At 32.3% G+C, this 25128-nt stretch overlaps 1 protein-coding gene across 2 annotated transcripts in view; it reads left to right on the forward strand.

The window, feature by feature from the left end:
* The window catches only part of LOC113548914 (netrin receptor UNC5C), a 114754-nt gene that overhangs the window by 52801 nt on the left and 36825 nt on the right, over nt 1-25128 (forward strand). For both annotated transcript variants that reach the window (XM_026950016.1, XM_026950017.1), the window contains exon 4: nt 13432-13710. In XM_026950016.1, the coding sequence (XP_026805817.1) occupies nt 13432-13710 (279 nt within the window). The remainder of the gene's footprint in view (nt 1-13431; nt 13711-25128) is intronic.

Here is a 25128-nt window from a genome sequence, read left to right on the forward strand (position 1 = left end):
AAAGAAAGTCTTACTAGTATATAATTATTTTAAAACAAATGTTTATTCGTGTTTGGATAGTAAAACGTTTTTCTTTTCTTTTTGGATGTTTTCAACGTATAATTTTAATCAATAAACCGCATCTAAATGTTATTTATTTCATTTATTTAATCAAATTATACGATAAGTCCGCGTGCAGTGCCGCGGCGTAATATTACTGAATTACTGCAGTCGTGGTTACGGATTCGCGATTGAAAATCTCGTGCACTCGTTTCAGATCGTGCAGACTTCACCACAGTGACCCGACCCACCGAGTTGATGATCGTAATGGTATACAATAGTAATAATAACAACAACAACAATATAATATATTCTGTACTGCAACGGACAGCATGTAAAAAAGAAAAAAATTCAAACGCATTTATAAACGATAAAATAATAATAATAATAATAATAATAATAATAAAAATGCAACCGACGAGAACAATGAATCTTTAAGCGCACACGGCGATTGCCATAATGAACGTCGACGATTTCGTGTCCGGCAATACTGCAACAGCGGTGGCGGACCACCCGGACACCAGCTACCGGCGACAAATCAATCCCGAGAGATCGGCATCATAAGATATACACAAACCGGCTGTTGCTGCCGAGTGCGATTACCCGCCGCAAGTTAATTAGAAAGAAAAAGAAAAACACGAGGCGATATATGTGTGTGTGTGTGTATACAATCGATGCACATATAATATGAGATGATGATGACCACACTACATAATATACGTATAATATACCTACACACTACTTACATATTTTAAGAAAATAAAGGTAGTAAGAGCATCGTGCACGTTCTTATCTTTAAACGCGGTCTTAAAATACAGAAAGAATAGACTCGTCGATCGTTTTACTAGCGACTAATTTATGTGAGTTTACCTACATCGAGTCCGTTGTGTAATACACACAATAACAATTTAGAATCATTAATTTAATCTACGACATTTGACCCTCTCACAGTGTACACTTTATGTAGTTAGTCGGTTCGATTTAGTTTATGTCTTTTATAATAGTTTTTTCTCGTCCTACCCGAAGAAAGAAAACAATTTTTATTATGCAGCGCATCTTGTTTTCCATTTATATTCAAAATCGACAATTCGTTTTGATTTTTGGCCAATTATTAGTTCTATTATTAGTTCTTACATTTCTAACATTTTAATTTGTATAAATAAATAGAATACATTTTTATTACTCGTAGTAATAGGCTCGTTATCGTAATAATTGGAGTTATATAATAACCGTGTGTTTTTAATAAAGTAATAACTGTTATTTACGAATTTTTATGGTATGACAACTCGCATGTATAAAAAACAAACAGACGGTAGTAATTTTTTGTTAGAATATCTATACCTATATATTGAGACTCGGTATATACGTCAATAATTAGGTCGTGATGGTTCGTTCTTTTTTTTCATGAGTTTATGTGTGGGAAATGTAGAACGTAATAAGGTCGGAAATCGGATAACCCGTGGGTCGTCATAAATCTGCCCTGTTAATTAATAGAAAAGAACACCACGTGTCCAATTAACGACAAAACAAACCGTAACACGAAACCGATTCGACATGCAAATGGTCTGCGGGCTTACGATTTGTGGTTCGTCCTTCATTTCGAACGAATGAAATAATGCTGGTTATACCTAATATAAAATATACTGCGGTGGCACAGTGGTGATCCCGATCAAGTTAGTTTTACACCAAAAAAAAAAAAGGAAAAATAAATCCGCGAAAACGTCAGTTTAAATTTCATATGTACGAGTATATACGAGTTACGATGGTTTTCGAAATTACGTTTTCCCGAAAAGACAATCGCACCGGACGCGCGTGGGTGGTCTGACTGCGCCGAAAAACAATAGTCCACGACAACGACAAGGGCCCTAGATTTATGTTGCCGTTGCCGTGTAATGAAGAGACTTTAATAATAAAGCGATCGTGTATACGTATAATGTATACCAAGCTTGGTGCGTATAACCGGTCGTGGCGAGATTAAACAGTAGTAATGTAGTATAATATAATATAGGAGAATTACATATTATATGTATTATATAATGGTAGTTCAAAAATTTAGCATAATCAGTAGTCCCATTGTGCACTGGACAAATTGTATACGAGGATTTATACGTCCGATTCGTTGAAAATAGATTTTTTTGTCTATACCGCTCCGTTTTGTTTAACATAATACATTAGTATATGTATATATCTCTAATTTGTATGTATATACTTACCCACTCATATAGAATTTAATTTTTTTGGTGTGTTGTTGCTTAATGATTTCGGTTAGGAAAAAGTTTAGTGATGGAATTGTAGAAACGTCGAATAATACATATAAACGAACATGCAGGATTTTAACGAACTTTTTAATTTTAGTTTAATCCTTTCTGTCGTCAGATGTATTAATAAAGGGTTGTGTGCAATACCGACGAGATAAATTTGATTTAAATAAAGTTTTGAAATTTGAATACCCTGTAATAATAAATAGCTTTTCAAAAGTTGTATTGTATGACTTGAATTATATGCCCAGCACTTTCCTACCGACCAGACACACACACACACACACACACACACATATACATATAATATTATAATAGTTCTGTTGTTATAGACATCTATATTGGCATATACTCAGCGGCGGATATTTAAAATTATCATACATTCCTTTAAAATTAAATTATCAAAATTCCTACGTGAAATCACAATTACGAACTTAAAGTTTAACAAAATATTATTTCAACACTATTCAAATATTACCTATTAATAGATTAGAATTTATTACATTGACATATTTTCTAGTTGTTTGTCTATATAAAATATGTTTATAAGTAATTTATTATGAAATAAACTATACTGAGCATAGTCTAGTACATAGTACAAGTCTTGTACGTAATCCAAATACTAAAAAATAATTATTATTGAGTACTTAAGCAAATTCCTGAGTACGTTGTACATCACTGATAGTGACAGTGACGACTCCTGTTAAATTCACAAGTCACATATTTATAAACTTATTATTGTTCGAATATACAATATATATATATGTGTGTATATTACACTTGTACCTTTTTACTATTGTTAATAATTTCACATTTTATAGGTAGGTAATTAATTAAACTAGATAGCATAATATGTAACAGAAAAATACAATTTAATGGTTTTTTTTAAAAAAATTAGTCGTCACATAAAAATAATGAAAAACGAAGAATTGTTTTTCTTATTTCAATCGTATTTTAGTACGAAGGATTGTTTTTTTTATTCTTCCAATCGAATTTTCGTACGAAGCCATGTTTTATAAATAAATATATGCGTATCGTTGGCGTAATAACTTTACTTCACTTTGGATAAGATAGCCAATTCTTCATACGCCTTCGTGGTTTTCCATTTAAAATTCAATTTATGAATCGCAAAAATGTTTTAATGTTCTTTCGTATTCATATTCTTGAACATATAAGTCTCGCGTCGGACGATTAAACACGCTTGTTTTTTATACTTTTTTTTTTTTGGCTAAAACATCTCTGAACTTAGCATTTAATAATAACTCTACAACGACGTTGAAATAGTGCGGTGGCAATTTTTAATGACATGTCCGTTGACCTTTTATCAAAAGATTATGTTTATATCTATCAAATTGTATGAACGTATATTTTCGATTATATCATTTCTGTGGATTCGAAAAAAAATTATCGATGGTGACACGTGTCATGTGTGTACACAATTAAATACAATTGCACAATCATAAAAAAAATTACTAAATGAATCGCAATAATAAATTATGACGTTACACGCGAATTATTTGATCTCAAATAATAGACTTCTAAGTATTGGCTGTTCTATAGTTCTTAACTATAATTATTGTCTTATAAAAAATTCTAAGAAAGTCAATTACTTAACCTAACCTAACCTACCTATCAGACGTGACCAATTAAAATTTTCAGTTAGTTGCATATTATATATGTCAATAACATTTAATCATTTTAAAACACCTAATTTATATTTTCTCTACTTCATATAATATACTCATATATATATAATGTATGTAGGAATATAATATAATATTTATACTTATATTATACAGCAGCTGGTTTATTATATGATATTATATAATAATATAATACTCTGAAAAATAATTAAAAATCTAAGAACGATTTTCGACTGTTTTTTGTTTTGATGCTAACTAACAGATTATAATAATTTATCCAATGTCTTAGTGCGACGATTGTCATATCATTGTCATCGGTCGAATACATTTATAATAATACGTAATATACGAGTATAACACGGTACAACCATAATAATATGGTTCGTTCAGTCAAAATATTCCTGTGTAAAAAACTTGTTGTAGTGACCGTTTATGGAATGTGATATAATATTAGCAACTGTATAATATAGTACGGTGCGCAAAGCGCATGTACGCGGGGAGCTTTTCATTGTCATCATCTAATGGACTACACGAGCCCGGGACATTAATGAACTAATGGACCTTTGCGTGATCGCAAAACCACAGCGCCATAGGGGTCTGTGTGCCTGCTGCAGCGCCACCGTTACAAAACCGACTGCAGAGTCATCATCCTGCTCCGCACTGATTTCTTCTCGTCCTAGTCGTTGATTAATACATATATTATGTAACCCGCAGCTCCCCTCTATCGGTCACTATCCTCGCAGTCACGCGTTATCGTTGCGGCGAGGGTGGTATTACAATTTTGTTCGATAAAATTAAAAATAATATATTTAAAAAACGTTTACTTAAAATAACAATATTATATAAATTCGCCCACATATACATTTCACGTGTGAGTGTATGTTGTGTATAATCTATTAACGTGTTCTTCAATTATTGCGGGACGGTAAATTGCGTCGGTTGCGCATGACTCGCGGTCGGTCATTAACTATATAGGATGGTACGCGCGTATAGACGCACGTTGTGTATTATTTACAACTGATTTATGGTCGGTAATAATTACACACACGTAGGACGTTTGCGCGACACAATTAAATCTTCGTATACACGCGATAGGTATATATTCGGATCGGATATTTAATGAATTCCTTATAAAGCAATAAATGCAATAATGTACTCGAATATATTATTATTATTATGTTCAGATATATTAAAAATATAATCGATTAACGAAAAGCTCTGCGTGGGATTTCATACTTCAAATAATGATATCGAATTAAGAAGTTAAAACCTAAAACAAAAATAATAGTTTTTTAAGTAAGGATCACTTCAACTATATTATAATATACGCGCGCGTAATGTTTCACGCACTATATAAATCTAGTTTTTCCTACAATTCATGCAGTATAACCCTTCATATTCATAATAAGCGGAAACGCAAATTATATTTTACAAATATGCGGACGAGAGTTGAATTAAAATCATCAAAACTTTATTTTTTATTCTTATTTGCTGACCCATTGAGAATTGTTTGTTTTTATACTAAAGACGAAAATATTACGAGCAAAATTTAATATAAAATAAAAAAGGGTTAAGAGAACCAAACACTAATTACTTTGGTTATGAATACCGCGCAAGAGTGGGCTATTATGCTTTTTAGTAAATGAACTCATCTCTTGCCTTTTTTGTTTTGTGTTCACTATTTCTTTTTATTTAATAATTTTTATGTATACATATATATAAAATTAGACGTGTAATTTATTAACATCATATATTTCTTAGCTGTCTTTTGAAATCTCGGTCTACGTCTTTATCCAATTCCACGGGAAAAAATAGCACTAAATTCGTCGTGTACACGTTTGAGGTTTATTGTCTGTGAAATTTGTTCGGGTGCGTAACTTTTATTTTCTATGCAAACGGCAAACGATTTTATTTCTTTTACAAATCCTTTGAGTGGTTTAATGTCATTATTTCGATGTCATTGTGACAGGAATATTTATTATTTGAGTATGAAGAATATAATATATAAACCTTATATACTATTATGTCATTGTGTACAATAATCGACTTAAATACGTATAAATACTAGGTAGGTACAACATTTTATAGGTATACCTTGGAGAAGATATTGTTATAATATTGGTTGCTGGAATAAAAATTATAATCTTTCCTACCTACGGAATTTCGAAGTGCATTTCAAAACTTTCCTTATAATAAAATATATATATTATACATTATATACATATCTAATATTTTGTAAAATTAAATTGAAAACCCGTTACTTTCGTTTAGCAGATTTATTTGTTTAAGTTGGAAGTGGACAGCTTGAGAAAAAACGAAATTAAATAAAGGGTTGGTAAATCCAATTCAGGAGGTCTGGCATTTGTTCAATTAACTCTTTGTTTCTTCCTTCATACGCAAACATAATAAGCCCAGTACCTCTTAAAGTTATTACTTTAGTCCACTCAAAAGAGAAAAAGATTATCCTGACAGAAACTGTTCCAAACGATGACGTTTTTCAGGATTGGATAAAAAAAATATATACGCGTCGGTGTTCCTATATTATAGTGTATATACCTATAATACACATCACATACATGGGATTGTACTGACACCTCGGGCAAACAGTGTTTGGGCGGCAACCGAATGATATTGGACTAAGTGTAACATGAGCATTCACATAAAACACCTCTGTACATTTCAATGTCTTTTCGTGATGTATATTTCTTGTATAGTAATATATACATGTTCAATATTATTTATTCTTTAATGTTCCATTATCCTTTATGTGGTTTAAAACACGTTGCGTTACTTTGAACTAAGTAGTTACAATGCATTGTATTTGGAAATATTTTATTTCGTATATTATCGTTATATTTAATTTATACATTATTATATTATTATATTTCCGGTGTTTTCGACTTTTATTATGCACCTATATTTTTAAATATTTAAAATAAGTTTTAAATAATTGATTTTAAAATGTGGTCAGTAAGAAATATGCCTATTAAAACATTTCCGTCGACGTTTAATATTTGAACAGTGTTTATTATATTCAATGATGAATGGTAAATATTAAATATCGCTAAACTCTATACCTACTTATTATTATAACTGCAGCCGCACTGTGGATAGTGGACAACCTAACCTAGTAGTATACGCAGTAGATATAGGCGATTGATTATTTTTTTCAAGTATGTAATAATACAAACGTGTCGACAATATCTGCGAGAAAACATACAGTCTCTATATTGTATATATATATATATTTAATATATGCAGCCGATTTCAATTTAACGCCACCGCATGAATTACCTTGTCCAAAGCGCGTGAAATAATACACTTATTTCTTAATGGTTTATATTATAATATAATACGCGTACAAAACGATTTATTCGAGCGGCCACGTGTGCCGTGCGTTGTGCCCCCGCGACTCGACGAAAAAAAATACAGTGTATAATAATAAGAATAATAACAACAACTAAAAACGTTTACCACCGCAGCGACTCGATGAGATTTCACGGCCGCGCACTGTCATAACACTGTCTTCTCGTATGCGTTCCGCGATGGATACACATTACACAACTACCCGGGCAAGCGTCGTCTTCGCATCGCGTCTATTTGTTTAAAAACACACGAAACCGTATTATATTTATCATTTTTTTACGAAACCGCGATATATACCATGTGTATGGGCGAATTTATTACCTATAAGCTATGTATATGTATAGTTGTACTAGTTACATTCATGTTAAGTATAAAAATATTTCAGTATTAGGGTCAGCTAGTGTAAGCAGGCTAGTGATAAATGTGGATATTTTGGAAAAAAATATGTAATTATATTATATTATTCGATATTTGTTAATATTTTTTATTTATATTATGATCGTCATTAATAGTATAACTTTTCGTAGTACAATAAAATTATTTTTTTAAATATGCCATAATATATACCCGAAGTAAAAAATATTTAATATCCGTTGATTGCAGTACATATACACGTTTCTTGTTATCTCATTTATTTATTTTTAAATTTCTGATAATCTCCGTCAAGTTTACAACATCAACTGCAACAAATGCATTTATTTTTTATTTTCCATGCTGTAAATGTGTGAGTAGGGGAGTAAAAATTATATTAGTATAAATTTTAGTTTTTCCTGGACGTGCTTAATTTTGCACAAGCCTATACTGATTGCGTGTCATCGTCCACCTGTCGGCAAAACAACTTCAGTTTAGGACTACAGCGTGCAGTCGATGACAAGACGAAAAAGGACAACTATACGACACCGATGCGGTGAATACGAGCACGATTCCTGTTCGGATATTATAAAACGGATGATTCGTGTGATAATGAAACGGAAACGGTAACGGGGGAAAAATCTTTGGACGTGTACCTATATACTTACGTGTGTATATAGAGAGAGCAGAATGCGTTTTTAATTGGATCCTGAATGCGAGAAATCATCTCGCGCGCTTTCGGTTAATCGGCAGCGTAGGTACATAATAATAATATTATTATTATAGTGTAGGTATGTGTATTATTATATAGTCGTTGCGGTAATCATTCTCTGCTGACGACACGGTAAATAACGTAGTTAAGCTCCGGACTCTACCCCGCATCCCGCTCATGCATCACAAACTCGCTCTTCGTTTATAATAATATATATAGCTGCTGACAAAGACCGTACGCGAAACAAAAAAAAAAAAAAATATATAAAAAACCAGCATAATATAATAATATATACACTCAAAGGGATATTGTACATGTATATATATTTGTATATGACATTTTTTTAACCGCCCTCCTTTTTTGTGCTCTGCCTGAAATTCGATTATCGTATCGATTCGAAAACGCGTCCACTGTAGACGGCCGATTGGCATTTACATAATTGGCATTTCTGCAGTCGCGTTGTATATTCGTCAATTATTATATAGCGGTCCTGCAGATTTTGCGTAACAGAAGGTATGCCTATATGCTTTGAAATTCGATCGACTAATCTCTAGATCGTAATCTTTTTCATATTGTATTATTAGTGGGTAGTTATAATAACGCTCCTCCGTGTTTCTTTTTTTTTTTTTTTTTTAACTCCCTGCATGACAGCGTCATTTCTCATTTGTCAGCTAGTATGCTGTGCACGTCTCACCGGGCATTTTAGATTTAATGCGTTTAAAAGTTGACCCCGTTTACAATTTATATGTAGTGAATTCAATAACACGCCTATGAGTAAGATTTTCAAAGCTAATTAATTTTACCGAATTGTGTAAGTTTTATCGTTGGAGTTCATATATGCGCATGTTCACATATACAACTCGAAAACTAAACTCACGCAGAACTTTAAACTCGTTCGTTGTAATAATATAAACATACCAACCCCATATAGTCCGCACGATCTGTTATAATTTATAAAGGTACACATTGTATTATTATTGTTATAATCGGCTGTGGAAGATGAACCGAGACCGTTCGCCTCATCACAGTAACGTCACGTCGTCGCTTCGTATACGCGTGCGCCCGTCAACGATGTCTACGCCTGTATGAAGTTTAGTGACCCGCCACTTAGGGTTTACTTTGGTTTCTCGTGACGTGCGCTAGGCAGAACATAATAGTGTTTATAATAATCGTGTCGCTTTAAACCGTCGGTCGTTAATCACCAACAATATTATTCGTAGCCTGTGCTGCTGTAGTCATTCGTCAAAATAACTTTATACATTATTATGTGTGCGTTTGCAGACAAAAGAATGCGAGAAGCAAACACAATTAACGCGGTAACTAAAAAAAGGGACACGAAAAAAAAATTGTTACCATAATAACACGCGTTGGCTAAACGAGACAAATTGTCTTCTTCCTTGTGCCAATCACGGACATAGGTCGTAACAAACTCTATACCTACATATATTTATGATCTATACTAGGTCTACCTATCTGAGAATAAAACCATTTCCTGTTTTTTACAATTCACAAATTGTTAAATTGCTACGTATAATATTGCTTAATAAAAAATATTTAACTATTACAAATAATCAATTGATTCCACATGGCATGTATTCTTTGACTATAACTGAAAGTTTGCAACTTTGATTGTAAAATAATGTAGGTAGATAAAACCAATATTATCTAAATATTAACGAGTCTAGGAGGCGAAAAAAATAAACACATTACATACTAATTTTTGTTTAGAAAACAGACGTGTGTTAGTCAAAATAAATAATTTACTTGGTAGAAATATACTTAATGTTTTGTTGGAATAATTATGTTTAAATTTACGAATTACGCTATACTATATCTGTCTATTTAACTCCAAAATAAAATCAATGAGTTGAGTAAATTGCTTTAAAAAATGAATAATTTTTATCATAAAAAGATTTCTAAACTCTAAATTTTTACTTTGGTTATAACAATTTTAGGTATTTTTTTTTACATATAGATGAGTATGGAAATCTATAAATATAATAACTATATTTGTAATGTGTGAATGATTAAAAAAAAAAAAAAAAAAAATGATTTGAATCAAACACGTTTGTTTAACATTTTTTATTCGTCCGGAATCATACACCGCTGTAGCACCACATGCCAAAGACTTGCGGTCGACAAACACATAAATATATATATTCGAGGACATGAGATTTTTTTTTTTGGTAACACCATATATATAACGCACTGTAATCCTAAACCTTTATCATAACAACCGTACCGGATTATTTTAACCAGCCGGAACAGTAATAGAAGTATACTATTTAGGTGTCGCATTATCGTGTGTAACCCCAAAGCGGATACGCATCTCTTTATTTTCTATACATTTTGTTCTCCCGGTAAATATAATATGTATATATACATATTTATTATAATATACTATGCACTGCAACTGCAGCAGCAGTTAGTATATGAACTGTCGTCATCGCCGCCGCGCCATATACACAGCGGCCTTAGTAATAATATATATTATGTTTAGGATTTTCGAACCAGTAGCATTAGCATAAAATTTATAACACTATGCTCTGTTAGTATAGTATTTTTTCACCCGAGGATAAAAATGTTCGTATTCTAGTCGTCTCCCATTATCGTTATTGTTATGTGTGTTTGACGCCCACAAAAATTATACATAATAATAATAAAAAAAAAACTAACAAAAAACTGTTCTTTTGTCAGTCGACGGGGGAGGTAAAACGTCGTGGGTACCTACTGACTGAATCGATCCGGTCGTGACAGAGGTTAGATTATCGTAAGTTTGTTACTACCTATTATTATTATTTTATAAATATTTCATGCGCTATATAGTAAGTGGCAAAGGTATATAACGGGGAAGTATACCGCTATATAGGTATTATATAATAATATGTATTCCTATACTATAGTATGTTATATCCTTCCGCGTATAATAGTTCTCACTCATGTCAACCGACTGGTGGATTGAAGCCTGACATTGATTTATTAACTGGAGTTGCAATTAAGAGGGTTGGAGAGGTAGAGAGAAACTGTACAGTGCACACGTACACACGCGCGCACACACACTGTCGTGCAATGCTGTGTATTTGATCTGATAAATTATTGGCAATATAAACTCTGGTGGACGGGTTTTTTATTTCCCTCTTTGTCCTCTTAACTCACTGCATTGTTTTTTTTTTATTCTTCAGTGTTTTTTTCCGTTTTTCTTTCTCTCATATACTTATGTACAATAATTTGATTTATACCTCAAAGAAGAAAATAAAAGTAAACATCTGGAAGAAAGTCTTCGACTTTATCGCGGCGGATTCCACATTACGGACAAGGTGGCTTCGTTGTCGTCGTCGTCCCTATAACTACAGTGTGTACAGTGGTACCTACGGTCAGGTTGGATGATTTTTTTAGGCGTTGTCGTTTTGGTAGCCGGTTTCGATTAATCTTCGACATCATCAATCAAAATCTATTGTTATTTACTTTTACACCTCATGCGAAGCTCCTTGTTCGACCGAATTCATTACCTGTATTTGTACGCGTCGGGCGACAGAGTAATCGACTTCCCTCCTATTGTCGGGTGTTATATGTATATATTTTTTTCATTAATCACGTCTCAGACAATACGAATTCCATTACTACCCATACCAACGGCGCGGGAATAATACGGTTTCGATATAAATCGGTCGATGCCGTTCGTCGTCGTCGTCGTCGTCGTCGTCGTCGTCGTCTGTGTTTTCTGTATACTACACCTAAGTATACAGCACTCATATATAGTGTGTGTAGTGTGTATATTATTATATACATTATAATAATAATATACTCATCCTATAACAAAGACCCCAAAAGCAGGTGCACCACTGGACTCGACTATTGCGGTCGACTGAAATGTATATACATAGTATGTATATGCCTATACACATAAGGGTTACCAATACAACAAATATATATAGATTATAGGTATATAACTTCACCGCCGGCCCCGTTTCACTGCGTTTATATAGGTACGTTTGTTGCAGTGTCGTATATATGCATTTACATTAAACACACATATATACACGTAGAGTGTGCAGAGTTTTGTATATACCTCGTTTCGGGAAAATAATATGTATAAATCCTTCCTTAAATATACGGTATAGGCATGTTTGCATAGGCTTAATGGGTCGTCCCGCTCGATAACGTAGTAATGTATATACATGAAGTGAAACGGGAAACGGTCGTTTTTGTTTTGTTTCGTGCGGTGAATCGAAGCCGATGTACATAATATACGCGTTCCGCGGTCTCTCTTACAGCGAACGGATACCGCCGCCTCTCCCTCGGAAACACTACGTCGTTGATTGATTGTCTCCCGGAATACGCGAGCGAGCCCGCCGCGTTTCTCTACACAGCACATATGTCTTCCGTATATTTGTATAATCCGTATGACTAACAAAATAAACAGTGTAGACGACGAACAACTGCAGCCACTGTGACATGAATGCGGGCAGTTCGCTAAAAAAAATATAATATACACATCTGAAAGAAGGGGGCCCTATCGTTAATGCGTTTTGACGTCGATATATATACGTACGTTTTCATTGTATCGAATTTCGTTGTTTTTCATTTAATGCGTGGGACCGATTCCGTACATACATAATGTTGTTATAGCCCGGAGAGTATAATGTTATAGTCTCCAACGCGCCGTTATTTGTCGTTCATATATTTTATGCTTATATAGGCATTGTATACAAAACACTAGTATGATATCACATTATATATATATGAAACTATATATTATATTTTTGGTATATTTACGCGTACGAGTAATGGAATTCAGAACGAAATCGCCTAAACTAAACAATTTAGTATAATATGTGCATCTCACTCGGCGCCGTGTTATGACGAGGGAGAAGACCAGCCTGGGTCGTCAAGCTTTTAGTGGCGTCAAAATTTTTAAATTGCTATTTTCTTTTGTGTGTGTGTGTGTGTATTTATATAACATATATACTTCCACTTATAGAAATTTATCGTGTACATTAAATAATAATAATAATATATATTATATGTGACTTAAAAGGTGTTTTTATTCTTTTTTTCACAGACCTGAAAAAACCGTTCACGTCAGTTCCGTATTCAGTGAGTGTGGAAACGGACCGAAACGTTGAGCTTCGATGCTTGCCGCCGGACGGCGTTCCACCACCCCGGGTGTATTGGCTGCGGAACAACGTGCCGATCGAACCGGACAATAACATGATCGTGTCCAGCGAGGGAAACCTGTTGATCGGCCAGGCTCGACTACAGGACACGGCCAACTACACGTGCGTGGCCGAGAACGTGGCGGCCAAGAGGCTCAGTGACCCGGCGTTACTCACAGTCTACGGTGAGTTTTCTTTTGCAAGTATTACACTATTATAAATGGTTTGCGTCACGAAGTTAGGTTGTAAAGTATACCAAGATCGTTTTCTTAAAAAGTTGTATTGAAACTTTGAAGTTTGCTGCAATATTATTTAGATATAGATATCGATTTATATACTAATAGTACAGATACCGATATTGCAAACATGACCAGCTTGCACTAAAAACTTGTGTAATAAGCATGCACTTTTACTCTGTAAATTGACGAGGTTTGCTCTAAAAATCTTTCGATGTATACAAATCATGCGATTTGATTTATAAAAAATACTTTTTAAACTTAAGAGTTTAAGACGTAAACATGAAAAATATTTAGTTGGTTGAATAGTATTTCCAAAAATATCGCATATATAGGTAACTCATAAAAGTTAACATCGACGATAATATGAATAACTGAATAAGTTCATAGTATATGAATAAATAAACCGTCTAAAAAAAGACTATAATGATTTGCTGAATGATAATAAGCTTCAATAGCGCCATACAATTTATATTTTTAAAATAACAATAAAATAAGCCTAACCTAACCCCTAGTTTATCGAGAAAAAATATTTAAATATCGCTTTAACAAAAAAAATAATAATAAATACCGTTTAAGTCTCAACAGTTATTTATTTCTGATGATTCTTTCTGAAAAAAAAAACAAAATTGTAAAAAACTGGTTTTAACATATTACTGCCGTTGTTTCCTAATTATTAAGAATATAACCGTAAATGCCCTTCTTTTCTTTTTTAGGTAGATAAAATTATCTTAAAATAAGCTTATAAATACATAAAACACTGGCTACCATCTTGTTCATTATTTTTCCATTTGACCTCGTTGATATATTATTATATTATAGATGTGTAGACATAAAAATGTATATGTATTTCGGGTTATTTGAATCTCGTTGATTTTCCTTAGATCAAAAATGAATTTTCCGTAGTTATAGAGAGGGAGGGTGGGAGAGTATGTGGTCAATATATATATAGTGTATAGGTAATAAAGACCTACGATTTTTGTTTTTTTGTTTTTTATTGTGCGCGCGTTAACCTCTCTGGGTCTTCGACAACGCGACTGAAATCGACGCGCGTGTTTCACTCGTCGTTATAATATAATAAACGTGTGTATAAGAAATGTAGTGCGTATATACCTACTACTGAGCGGTTTATTGCCTGTTGCCCTTCTGTGTGCGTATTTGTGCGATGGATATTTATTTTTTATTATTATAATTTTTTTTCCCCGGCGCCGACCCGTTCTTTCGCGACCAGTGGCGGCGGTGTATCGTAAAATAAAAGAGCGCACATTGACGTTATGTGCACGCATATTTCGTATACGCGTATAATATATATATAGCTTTAAAACGAATATATAGGTCGTATATGTATAATATAAATATATATATATATATATAGTACATAGTATATTATAATATAGTAGTAGCCCTTCTTCGCGTTTTATGCAAACACGCTTCGCCAATATCGTGTGCCCGTCATAATAAATTTACATCTACCGTGACGACGACGACGGTGTGTGTGTGTATGTGTGTGTGTGTTTATGCGTTGGAGCATATATAATATATAAATATATGTTGTATAATATTATTATCATGCGTGAGCCTGGCCACAATAGACGGCGTGTTTTTTGATCAGTTGTCGATCTATAGTTTATCAACGGCGGCAGTAGCAAAAAAATAAGAACTGCGTTTGTTTTCCTTCGCACAAAATATGTTTCGGATTGTGTTTCGGCGTTTATAATTCATAAACTAGATAAAAGATTTTTGTATACACTTTAAAAACCACTCTCGAGGTCAACGACGTAGAAAACGGCGGTGAAAAACGAAAAGCCGTTGATATACTACCTCTATAATACAACACGCATATTGTATAATATATTCTAATATATAGTACGCGCGGTCGGGAGTTGTATCTTGATACTCCGCTCCGCCCGATTACAATTATTAGCATCATAATGCATGTAGCTTTTTCCTTTCCGAAAATATAGTGAGCGTATTACATATGGATTAGATTATTTAGTTTTTGATGGACCCATAAACCAAACTGGTGAATAATATTGCGTGGACATTTAGAACCATTTTTTTTTTTTTTTTTACTTCGAATTGAGATTAAATTAATTAAATTGTTTTCATTATGTTTCTGTAAATGCATTGCACGTTGTATCATTATACTTAAAATTTTATATTAAATTCACACACAAGCACACACATATAGTATAAATTTATATATATATATATATATATTAAACACGCGTGATTAGAAGACGGTGTTATTTACACATTATATTATTATAGTCATCTCCAAAAACATTAAACAAATAAACATAAAAATCAAACGAAAAGTATAATTTTTATGTATAGGAGGCACCTTAATATTATATTATGTGTTCTCCGAAAAGATATAAATAAAATAATATTTTTTTGTTTCCAAACGGTTTTACGATGATGGTTTTTAACTATTAATTCGAAATGCAATAATACTACTTTCGAAGGTTTGCACCTGTCGATGCTTTCGTTCGTTTTCTTTTTTTTATACCCGATTTTTAATGTTTTTTTTCTCTCTTTTAATCAACGGTATAGATTTCTAACATACATACTGATGGCCATAAATTTACTAATGAAAACAAATGATTTTACCCGAACGTCATTTCTATGTAATATTATTTATAGATAAATACTTCAACGAATACTATAAACGAATATTTTTTTTTGGTTAAATCATTTGTTTGTTTATAGTCTCATTAGCGATTGCTGGTCTAGTTAGGCACTCCTTTAAAATAATGGCCTATAAAAAAATTGCGTAACGTTTCAATGGATTTTATTTGAAAAATAACATTAAGTACGTATAGAAAATTATTCTAAACCTACATAATATTATGTATTATTATACAACATAAATTTTTACCTCGATTCCACCCACACGCATACACGCACATAATATATATATTTATTTATTTATAAATAAAACGCTTTGCCAAGAATATACGGACAATTTGTATTCAAACGTTTTACCCAGTCGTATTTCACGGTTCCCCCTTAAAACAACCAGCTACCACTACCACCTCCAATGACAACACCACCTACACTCTTCCGGCCACCATTCGGAGTAAATCTTATAGGGAGGGTAAAGTCGTTTTCGAGGAAAAACGACTCTATTACCGCGACTGGTTACCGCGGGTTAGGTGGCCGGGATATATACGTATATTAGTATATGCCGTAGTGGTGGGTATTTCATTAACTCGGTGCCTTACATAAATATTCATCAGAAATTAATGAAATAGAATGATAAAAACAAATGGAAATCGTCGGCGGAAAGTATATATATAAAGTTATATTCTACCAGTTTTTATTTTATTTTTCACCAACACCTCGATCTCTTGCTGCCACCCCGACAACAACACGCCCCCGCCGCGGGGATCGCTGGTAATGAAACCCGCTGCAGTGGTATAGACTACGAACGTTGCATATATATTTTAACCCCTCCAGTAAATCTCGCTAGATTCCTACTTTATGTACATAGGAGAGAGAGCTTATAAATATTCCTTTTCATAGGCTATTTGTCATCGGTATAATATTATATTGGACGTCGTTCGTCGGTAGGTATACTCATCAAGTCCGACTTAAAGGATTTATATCCCCCTCGTAATATCTATACATTTATATTATGTACATGCATTATTATACACATAAATCGAACATAAGTATTTCGTCAAACACGAGCTTATTGTTCTATATTTATATTTATATTTTAGAGTATATTCGTAGTTCCCGTAGGAGGGGGCTATATATACGACATCTCAAATATTACGTCTGTGCATCGCTTTGAATATGAACGTTAACCCTTTCCACACTCAGTTATCGCAATGCAGGGGCGCCACTTCGAAAAAAGCCGAGTTTTTCAATCAAACTGAGACGACGAAGCAATATATATCTATATAACACGATAGTGATGCCCTCCTAAATGTTTTTTTCTCCCAGCCTGTGAAAGTGATTGATAGAGTATTTTACATAACGTAATAGATAGTGCCTCGTATACGTACAGGAAACGGCCGTTTTCCCCGGAAATAATATGCGGACCTTTGTGCACAGGCATTTTTGAATACCCGATCCATCAGTTTTATCGAATAATACCGAGGCGGGTGTTTGTAAGTAAAGGTATGAACAACTGAAGAGAATATGTAGATAATCTAGAAAGCGGAAAAAACCCATCTTGATTAAAATGTTATTAGGTAGGTATTTTTTTTATGTATATACAAGTAATAAACCTCATCGCGTTTACCCGAACCGAAAAAATAAACATCAATAGAATGCCGGGAATTAGTAACGTCCATTACTGTTTCCGTCCCAATCTGTATAATGGACTTTATGTCTGCTATTTAATATTTGCCCTTTTATAAAAACAACATCTCGTTAGATTTATTATTATTATTTTGCTTTTATTCTTTTTTTACCGCGATTTAAAATATGACTCGCCCTCGGGTATTCGTTAGACGCCATTTGAGTCTCGTATTGTTATAATTATAATTATTATTGCATGTATTGTGTGTTGTTTTATTTTTTATTTTTAAGTTAAATTTGTCGTCACGTGAGATCGTAGTGTATTCAACGTATACGTTTTATTTTGTAAGATAAATTTACCGTCTCCTGTGAAAACAAAAATTGATCGCACTCAGTATATTTACTCGGTGTAACGAAACTGTCGCTCGTTATTACGGTATTATAACTAGGTAATGGAATATTTTATTGACCTGAATATGAAAATCAATTTTACGTTAATATATAAGTCTGCGGTTGACGTGTAAATATATTATAATAATACATAGTTCGCAGTCATCGTTAATTTTGATATTCGGTCAGTCATGTGCGGTGTGTGTATATATTTATTTGAAACTCCTGTATCGAACAAAACCGTTTTGTATTGTTTTCAATTATTAATGCACCTACCTTAATCGCATGATATTGCGGGAACCAGTTCGTACGCGTAGGTCGAATATCGTTTAGTAAAACTCATCAATACCCGAAAATAATTTTAATTTTTTTTTTAATACAAGATTATAATTCAACGATATAAAAGGATAAACCCGTATTTAAATGGTTTTTTCAATAAACTATAATGAAACACAAAATGGCTCTTGAAAACATCGTGATTGCTTTGTGTGTATAGGTATTAGCCATTAGAACTCTGAAGGCAATAACATTTTGTCGTAAGTGCCTATAATTATTACTCGATTTGATTTACATTATAATTCCGATAAATTATGTAGATTATTATTATTATTGAAATAAATATATAGCACGAAATTTTAAAATCGAAAGAACATGCGACAATGGAATTTTAAATAAATTACGTTAGGTATATTGGTATTTATACAATAATTGTGGATAGAGATATAAATATTATTTTTAAATCATTCGATGAAATTTATTTATTCGTCCAACGCCTCGTCGATTTGGAATGAAACCAATAACCATTACATTTTGAAATTTTTCACTGCGCAAAACAAAAGATTAATAATACAATAAGTATATACGTTTTTCGATAGCATAAACTAGGTATATAATTTTCAAACCGCATATTAATTTATGTTACCTTGGAATAACAATATTTTTTTTTAACGAAACCCGCTTTTTGAATGCGAATAAGAAGCATATGATTTATGAGACTTCGATTTTTTTTTGAACAAAATTTGTGATGTAAAACCAAAATTATTGCCATTATAAACTTAAAAAGGTTGTACGTCATAATAACTACGTTTAAACAACGACTTAAGATAATGTATTTTTTCGTAGCACATCCGTCATCGTTGTTATTATTATTAATATTATAGAGGTGCATCAGTTAAATCAGTATAATATAGATACTATAGTCTTTAAAAACGAAGCACTTCGACCGATAGACTTGTGACAGAAAGGCGTACGCGTCGGAAAAATGAAAATAACAAAATTATAAATAAACACTGTAGTATATAATAGGTATTACCTACCTATGTACGTAATATATATATATATATTGTTTAATACGATTAGCCGATATTGTCTTACCCGGAGCCATACACCTATGTATATTTTATGTTCTTTTGCTATATGAGTAGAGTTGTATACAGTTATAAGCGTTTGTCGTTGAATACGACGGCGTAAAAAAATCCACGAAGAATTTAACCGAAACCCTCTTTACCGCCTCTCCTACTATGACGGTGGGAAAGGGGAGATAAGTGGCGACGTTGTCGACGAGGGGTGAGAGAGACCGTAAATTACGTGCGCCGAGGCCAGAAATAATTAGCCCGTTATATATGCGCGCCGACTACGACGACGGCGGCTGAGTGTAAGTCCGCCGAGTTGTGACTTTTATGCGGCAGTGGTAATTGAAAATCTCTGGATTTATTATTATTTGTCCGCGCAACACGACGAGATGCTATATTCAAGAGTTCGTTTGTGTGTGTGCGTTGCAGGTTTGTTTATGATCGAGAGACACGTCTCGCTAAAGTGTCGCGAGCGGGACACGCGCCAAGATAAAACAGGAAATATTAACACACAGACGAGACGTATAAACGGTTTTTCGGTCGAATTTTTCTTATGAGTAGAGACAATTTTAACGGAAAAAAAATCAACTAATCGAAACGGATATAAATAAAAAAAAGTATAACATATACTGCGAATAAAATATCCACAGCACAGCACAGTTAAGTTCTGGCTAACCATAACCTAACATTCAAAAGTATAAGCAACACATTAGATAGATATTTAAAAAATCTTAGTAGAATGTTCAATTTTTATTTGTTTTCAGTAGTTAGTTTTTGGTTAAAATATTGCGCATTAAATAACGATTTTATACATTATTTTACAAACGACCAATTTATTTACTTTTAATACATTCAAAATGATAAACATATACATATAGATAATATTATACTACATATTATGCATTTATTTTATTTAAATTATACTGACTGATGTGATTAATAACGATTATATCATTTTTGATTTGTATTATAGAAATCGAAACAAAACCGATGTGATTTCAATGTTTTATTTTTCGATTTTATTTATCGTTTTACCACAATGCTTGGTGTGCTGTTATTTTAATTCAATAGTCGCATGTATACTATTATGCAAAAGTACATCATTTTTTGTTGTTGCTGATTTTTTTTTCACCACCAAAAAACAATGAAAAACAGGTGGACTAATATTAAAAATAACAGAGATGGTTAAATTAATATTTTTGTCTGAAATTGGCGTTCGAATGCGTTTTGTGTATACAAAGCCTGAAAAGTCGTGTTGTCGAAGTTGGATGCGTGATTTTAGAACAAAAGCACGCAGGATGTGACGGATAATGAATCCGGTGAATGATTTATGGCAGAGTCGCGCGTACTATATAATATTATTTTATCCCATGTCCCTTTATACGTACTCTCTAACCCTCCACAGTTGTACACCCACACGTGGGCCGGTCAATTCCGTGTGTATGGGTATATAGGTATGTTATAACATATATAATATAATAATAAAACTAATGGACCGAATATCCGATAAGGATTCTCACCGGTCGACTCGTACGCGGATGCTCGATTAACGATAATATACGTGTATAGGTATGTATTGTATACATTGTAGGATTGAACACAATTGCGCATTAACCGCCGATACGCACTTTCTCCGACAAAAACAGTTTATCAAACGCCGAAATTCGTCGTCAAAACACTTAGACGCGACTAAATACATAATAATATATATTGTTGTACAGTATTTTATCGTATAGTTTGGGCGGGGTCGACGACAACTTATTGTAATACAACAGCTATGACACAATTTGATTCGTGTAAGCGACGGCTAAATTCAATCGTATACATCATCACAAGGACACGTATTTGATTTCGAATTAAATTGTTTTAAATAAACATTTGATATCCGAAATGTTTGATAATGCCTATACTTCAGAGTAATTTTAACATAATTCGTTCGTTGTACTTAATTATGACGATGAGTTACACTGCACATAACGACTTAAAGAAGAAATTATTATTTTTCTTTAAATTCAGTACTAATATTTGCATAGTTAGCTACTTAATTCGATTGTACGAACCTTCCACATGTGACATAAAAATTTATGTACATAATATAATATTTGATCCCTTCGAATTTTCATTGATAATTACCTAGCTGTATAGTTGCACAGCAGTAACATGTTATAGATTATAGGTATGTACGCATTATGTGTTGAAAATATATTTTATTTATTAATTTCCTGTTTTCTTCTCTGACAAGGGTCATGTTTAAAATTGTCTTTTTATAAATGTATAGCGGTAAAAATTGTCAGTTTTCTAGTCATCAACTTATTTTCCGGTATTATTCAAGGAACTCGTATGAATAACCAAATGTACCCAGTTTTTAACTCATTTTAAACAAATAATATAAGGGTTGACTTCTCTATAAAATATAACAAGGATCCGATCGTTTTTATTATATATCATCCCTTCACATGAAATATGTTGTTGTTATCACAAAACTACCGGTTACATATTGCACCTTTATTTAACTTTTTTTATCGATTTTTAATGTCATGATTGACATGTTATATAATATTGCTCTGTAGCTAGAGTCCATATAACGGTATTTCCAAAAAAATATTTGATTTATTTTGTTTTTTAAGTAAAAAATATCCAACAATTCATTTTTGTAAGTATATAGATATATAATTATACCATAGCACATTATTTATTTTCTAGTGTATTTTAAATTTATATTAAAAATAGACTGTAGTCAAGCTAGTGGTAATATTATATTTATATGAATCCTTATGCCATTAAAAAATAAACTTATCAGTACTTTGTACGTACCCGCCATCGACGGATAAAACGTACAACAGTTCTTTTTTTTTATAATAGCAGCTGTTTGCCTCTTTGTTTTTATACTTGCGGTATATACAATTAGGTGTAAAAGCTTTTTTTCGAAATAGGTTAAACCAATCAATACGTAACTATATTATTATATAATATATTTATGATATTTACTATGTATTTATCTGGAACAATTTATTACAGTTTTTCAACATATTTGCATTTTCATAAATGTTCGTGGTAGTTATTAATATATGTCATCAAAATACAATATAACTAATAACACAAAATAAAAAATATTGTCATACACGTGTACGACATGGACCGAAAAATATAGCGGTTGTTTTACTAGCATATTCATTGTTAAAACCACTTACTATTTTTTTAACTTTGCATTTATTCAAATATTTATTTATTCAAGTTTTGGAATTTTTCCGTATACTTAAAATAACGTCAATTCAGATTTTTAAACATTTATATACCATTTAAGGAGTTTTCTGTGATGATACAAATTTCATTTTTTTTTTACAAATTTAAAATTCCTTTTTTACTGTGCATTTTAAGCAGATGAATATTTTTTCAAATTGTATGCATCTAAAGCAGTGTTTCCCAACTTATTGGTCGAGAAACCAACATTGGGTCACGAAATATTTTTGTTGAGTCGCGACTTGTGGTGTTTGTACTCAACAAACAGTAAATTTGTAGATCGGCATTACAAAAAAGTTGGGAAACGCTGATCTAAAATATAATCCAATCGTTTTTTAGTATTTTACTAACTTCACGAACGAACTTATGTATTATGTGATATGGCCTTATCGGTATACTATATACTAAATGTTTGAAGTTCTTATTTAGCCAACCCGTACTATTATATTATCGTTATCAATTTTCTCGCTAGTTTATTAAGTTTATGTAAGGTATATTATATTATATATAATTCTATATCATGAAATTCTCGCATTAATCGTATTATAAATATTGTAGAATATTTACCCAATACACCTAGCTTCTATTTATTGTTGTTATTTACTACAACATTTAATACAAAAAAGAATTTTAATAACACAAAAATTAATCAACGTTTTGAAATTGAATTCGTAGAAAAACAAAGTTTTTTTTTTTTTTTTGAACGAATACGTAAGATCTGAACATGAGAAAAATAAAAAAACTGCGCTTCTGAAACTCGTGAAATTATATATTGCTTGATCCCATGGCCGCATAATAGTAAAAAGTTTGCCCGGCAGTGGTAAAATTCCAATCAGTCCTGGATAATTGGAATGCAGTCCCCTAAGCAATTATATATCTTTGGCGGTGGCGTGTGTACTTAAAATTCTCGAGACACTCAACAACGATGCTTTTTCTTTTGGTAAATTTTCGGCCATTATTGCATTCTGTCGGTACCGCGAAGTTCGTTTGAAGCGGACGAAAAAAACCAGAAAACAATTTTTTCTTCTTCCAAAAAGTACTACCGGGGTGGGGTCGTGACAACACCAGATATAACTTTGCGAAATGGTTTTTCTCTGCAGATATTGTTAAATATGAAATTACTTTCCGGCGACAGTCGTTATAGGTATATTAGGACAAATATGGACGCAAAGAACCGTTCATTTACATTTTTACAATAATAATAATAACATTTTATATATTGTTTGTATATACCGGAGAAGGTATATACTATATATATGCGTATTGGTCGGCCATTGTTGTTAGCCATTTATTTTTTTCATTGTTAACGTGTGTGCATTTCTTGGCCTGCTACAGAAGAAAGAGTCCACGGGGCAGAGTGGAAGGGTCATCGGGGTCATGTGGATTCCCACTTTTTGCAGTTGTAATTATTATTATTATCATTGTAGAGAATAAGCGCACATCTTCAAGTTCGTTTTAAAAATAAAATAATAATAGTAATGAAAATAATGAATAAATTTCGTTCATCCGTTTGTGGTAAAATCGATTGACGATAAATTATGAACGGTATAAATTACTCTTCGGAATCGTGTTGAATAATTTATGAACGTCAAAAGAGTTGTGACTACCCAATATAAAATGAAAACCTTAAAAGGTGTTAATTGTTAATGTCATTCGTTTTCAAAGTTACTCTCGAGTTTTATTATACTTTAATTCGCATGGCTTTGGTTTTCATTTAAAAATTAAACCTTTCAATAAAATATATAATATTTCAGATGCTTTATTTATGTATTATACTTTAATGTTTATAAGAAGTTTTAAAAATTTTCCTAAATATGCCCTAAAGTATAATTCAGCTGTTTTTTATGTTTAAAAAATTCAAACCAATAGAAAAATAATTGAATTATATTTTCATAAAAAAAAAGTTGAGGCTAATTAGTATAATACTAATCGAAATCGCAAAGTCTGCAGGTGGTCGAACCATATTTTAATTATTCTTAAAAATAAGAACAATATGCTTTTAATAAATATATTGTTTTTTAATGAAATATAATATACGTACAGTAATATTGTGAACACAAAACATCAATTATACTAAATGAAAATATAGTTGTATGTTACACAAATTTTTACCAAACAAATTTGTTCTGCA

The sequence above is a fragment of the Rhopalosiphum maidis genome, chromosome 1 (assembly GCF_003676215.2).
Source record: "Rhopalosiphum maidis isolate BTI-1 chromosome 1, ASM367621v3, whole genome shotgun sequence".
NCBI lineage: Eukaryota > Metazoa > Arthropoda > Insecta > Hemiptera > Aphididae > Rhopalosiphum > Rhopalosiphum maidis.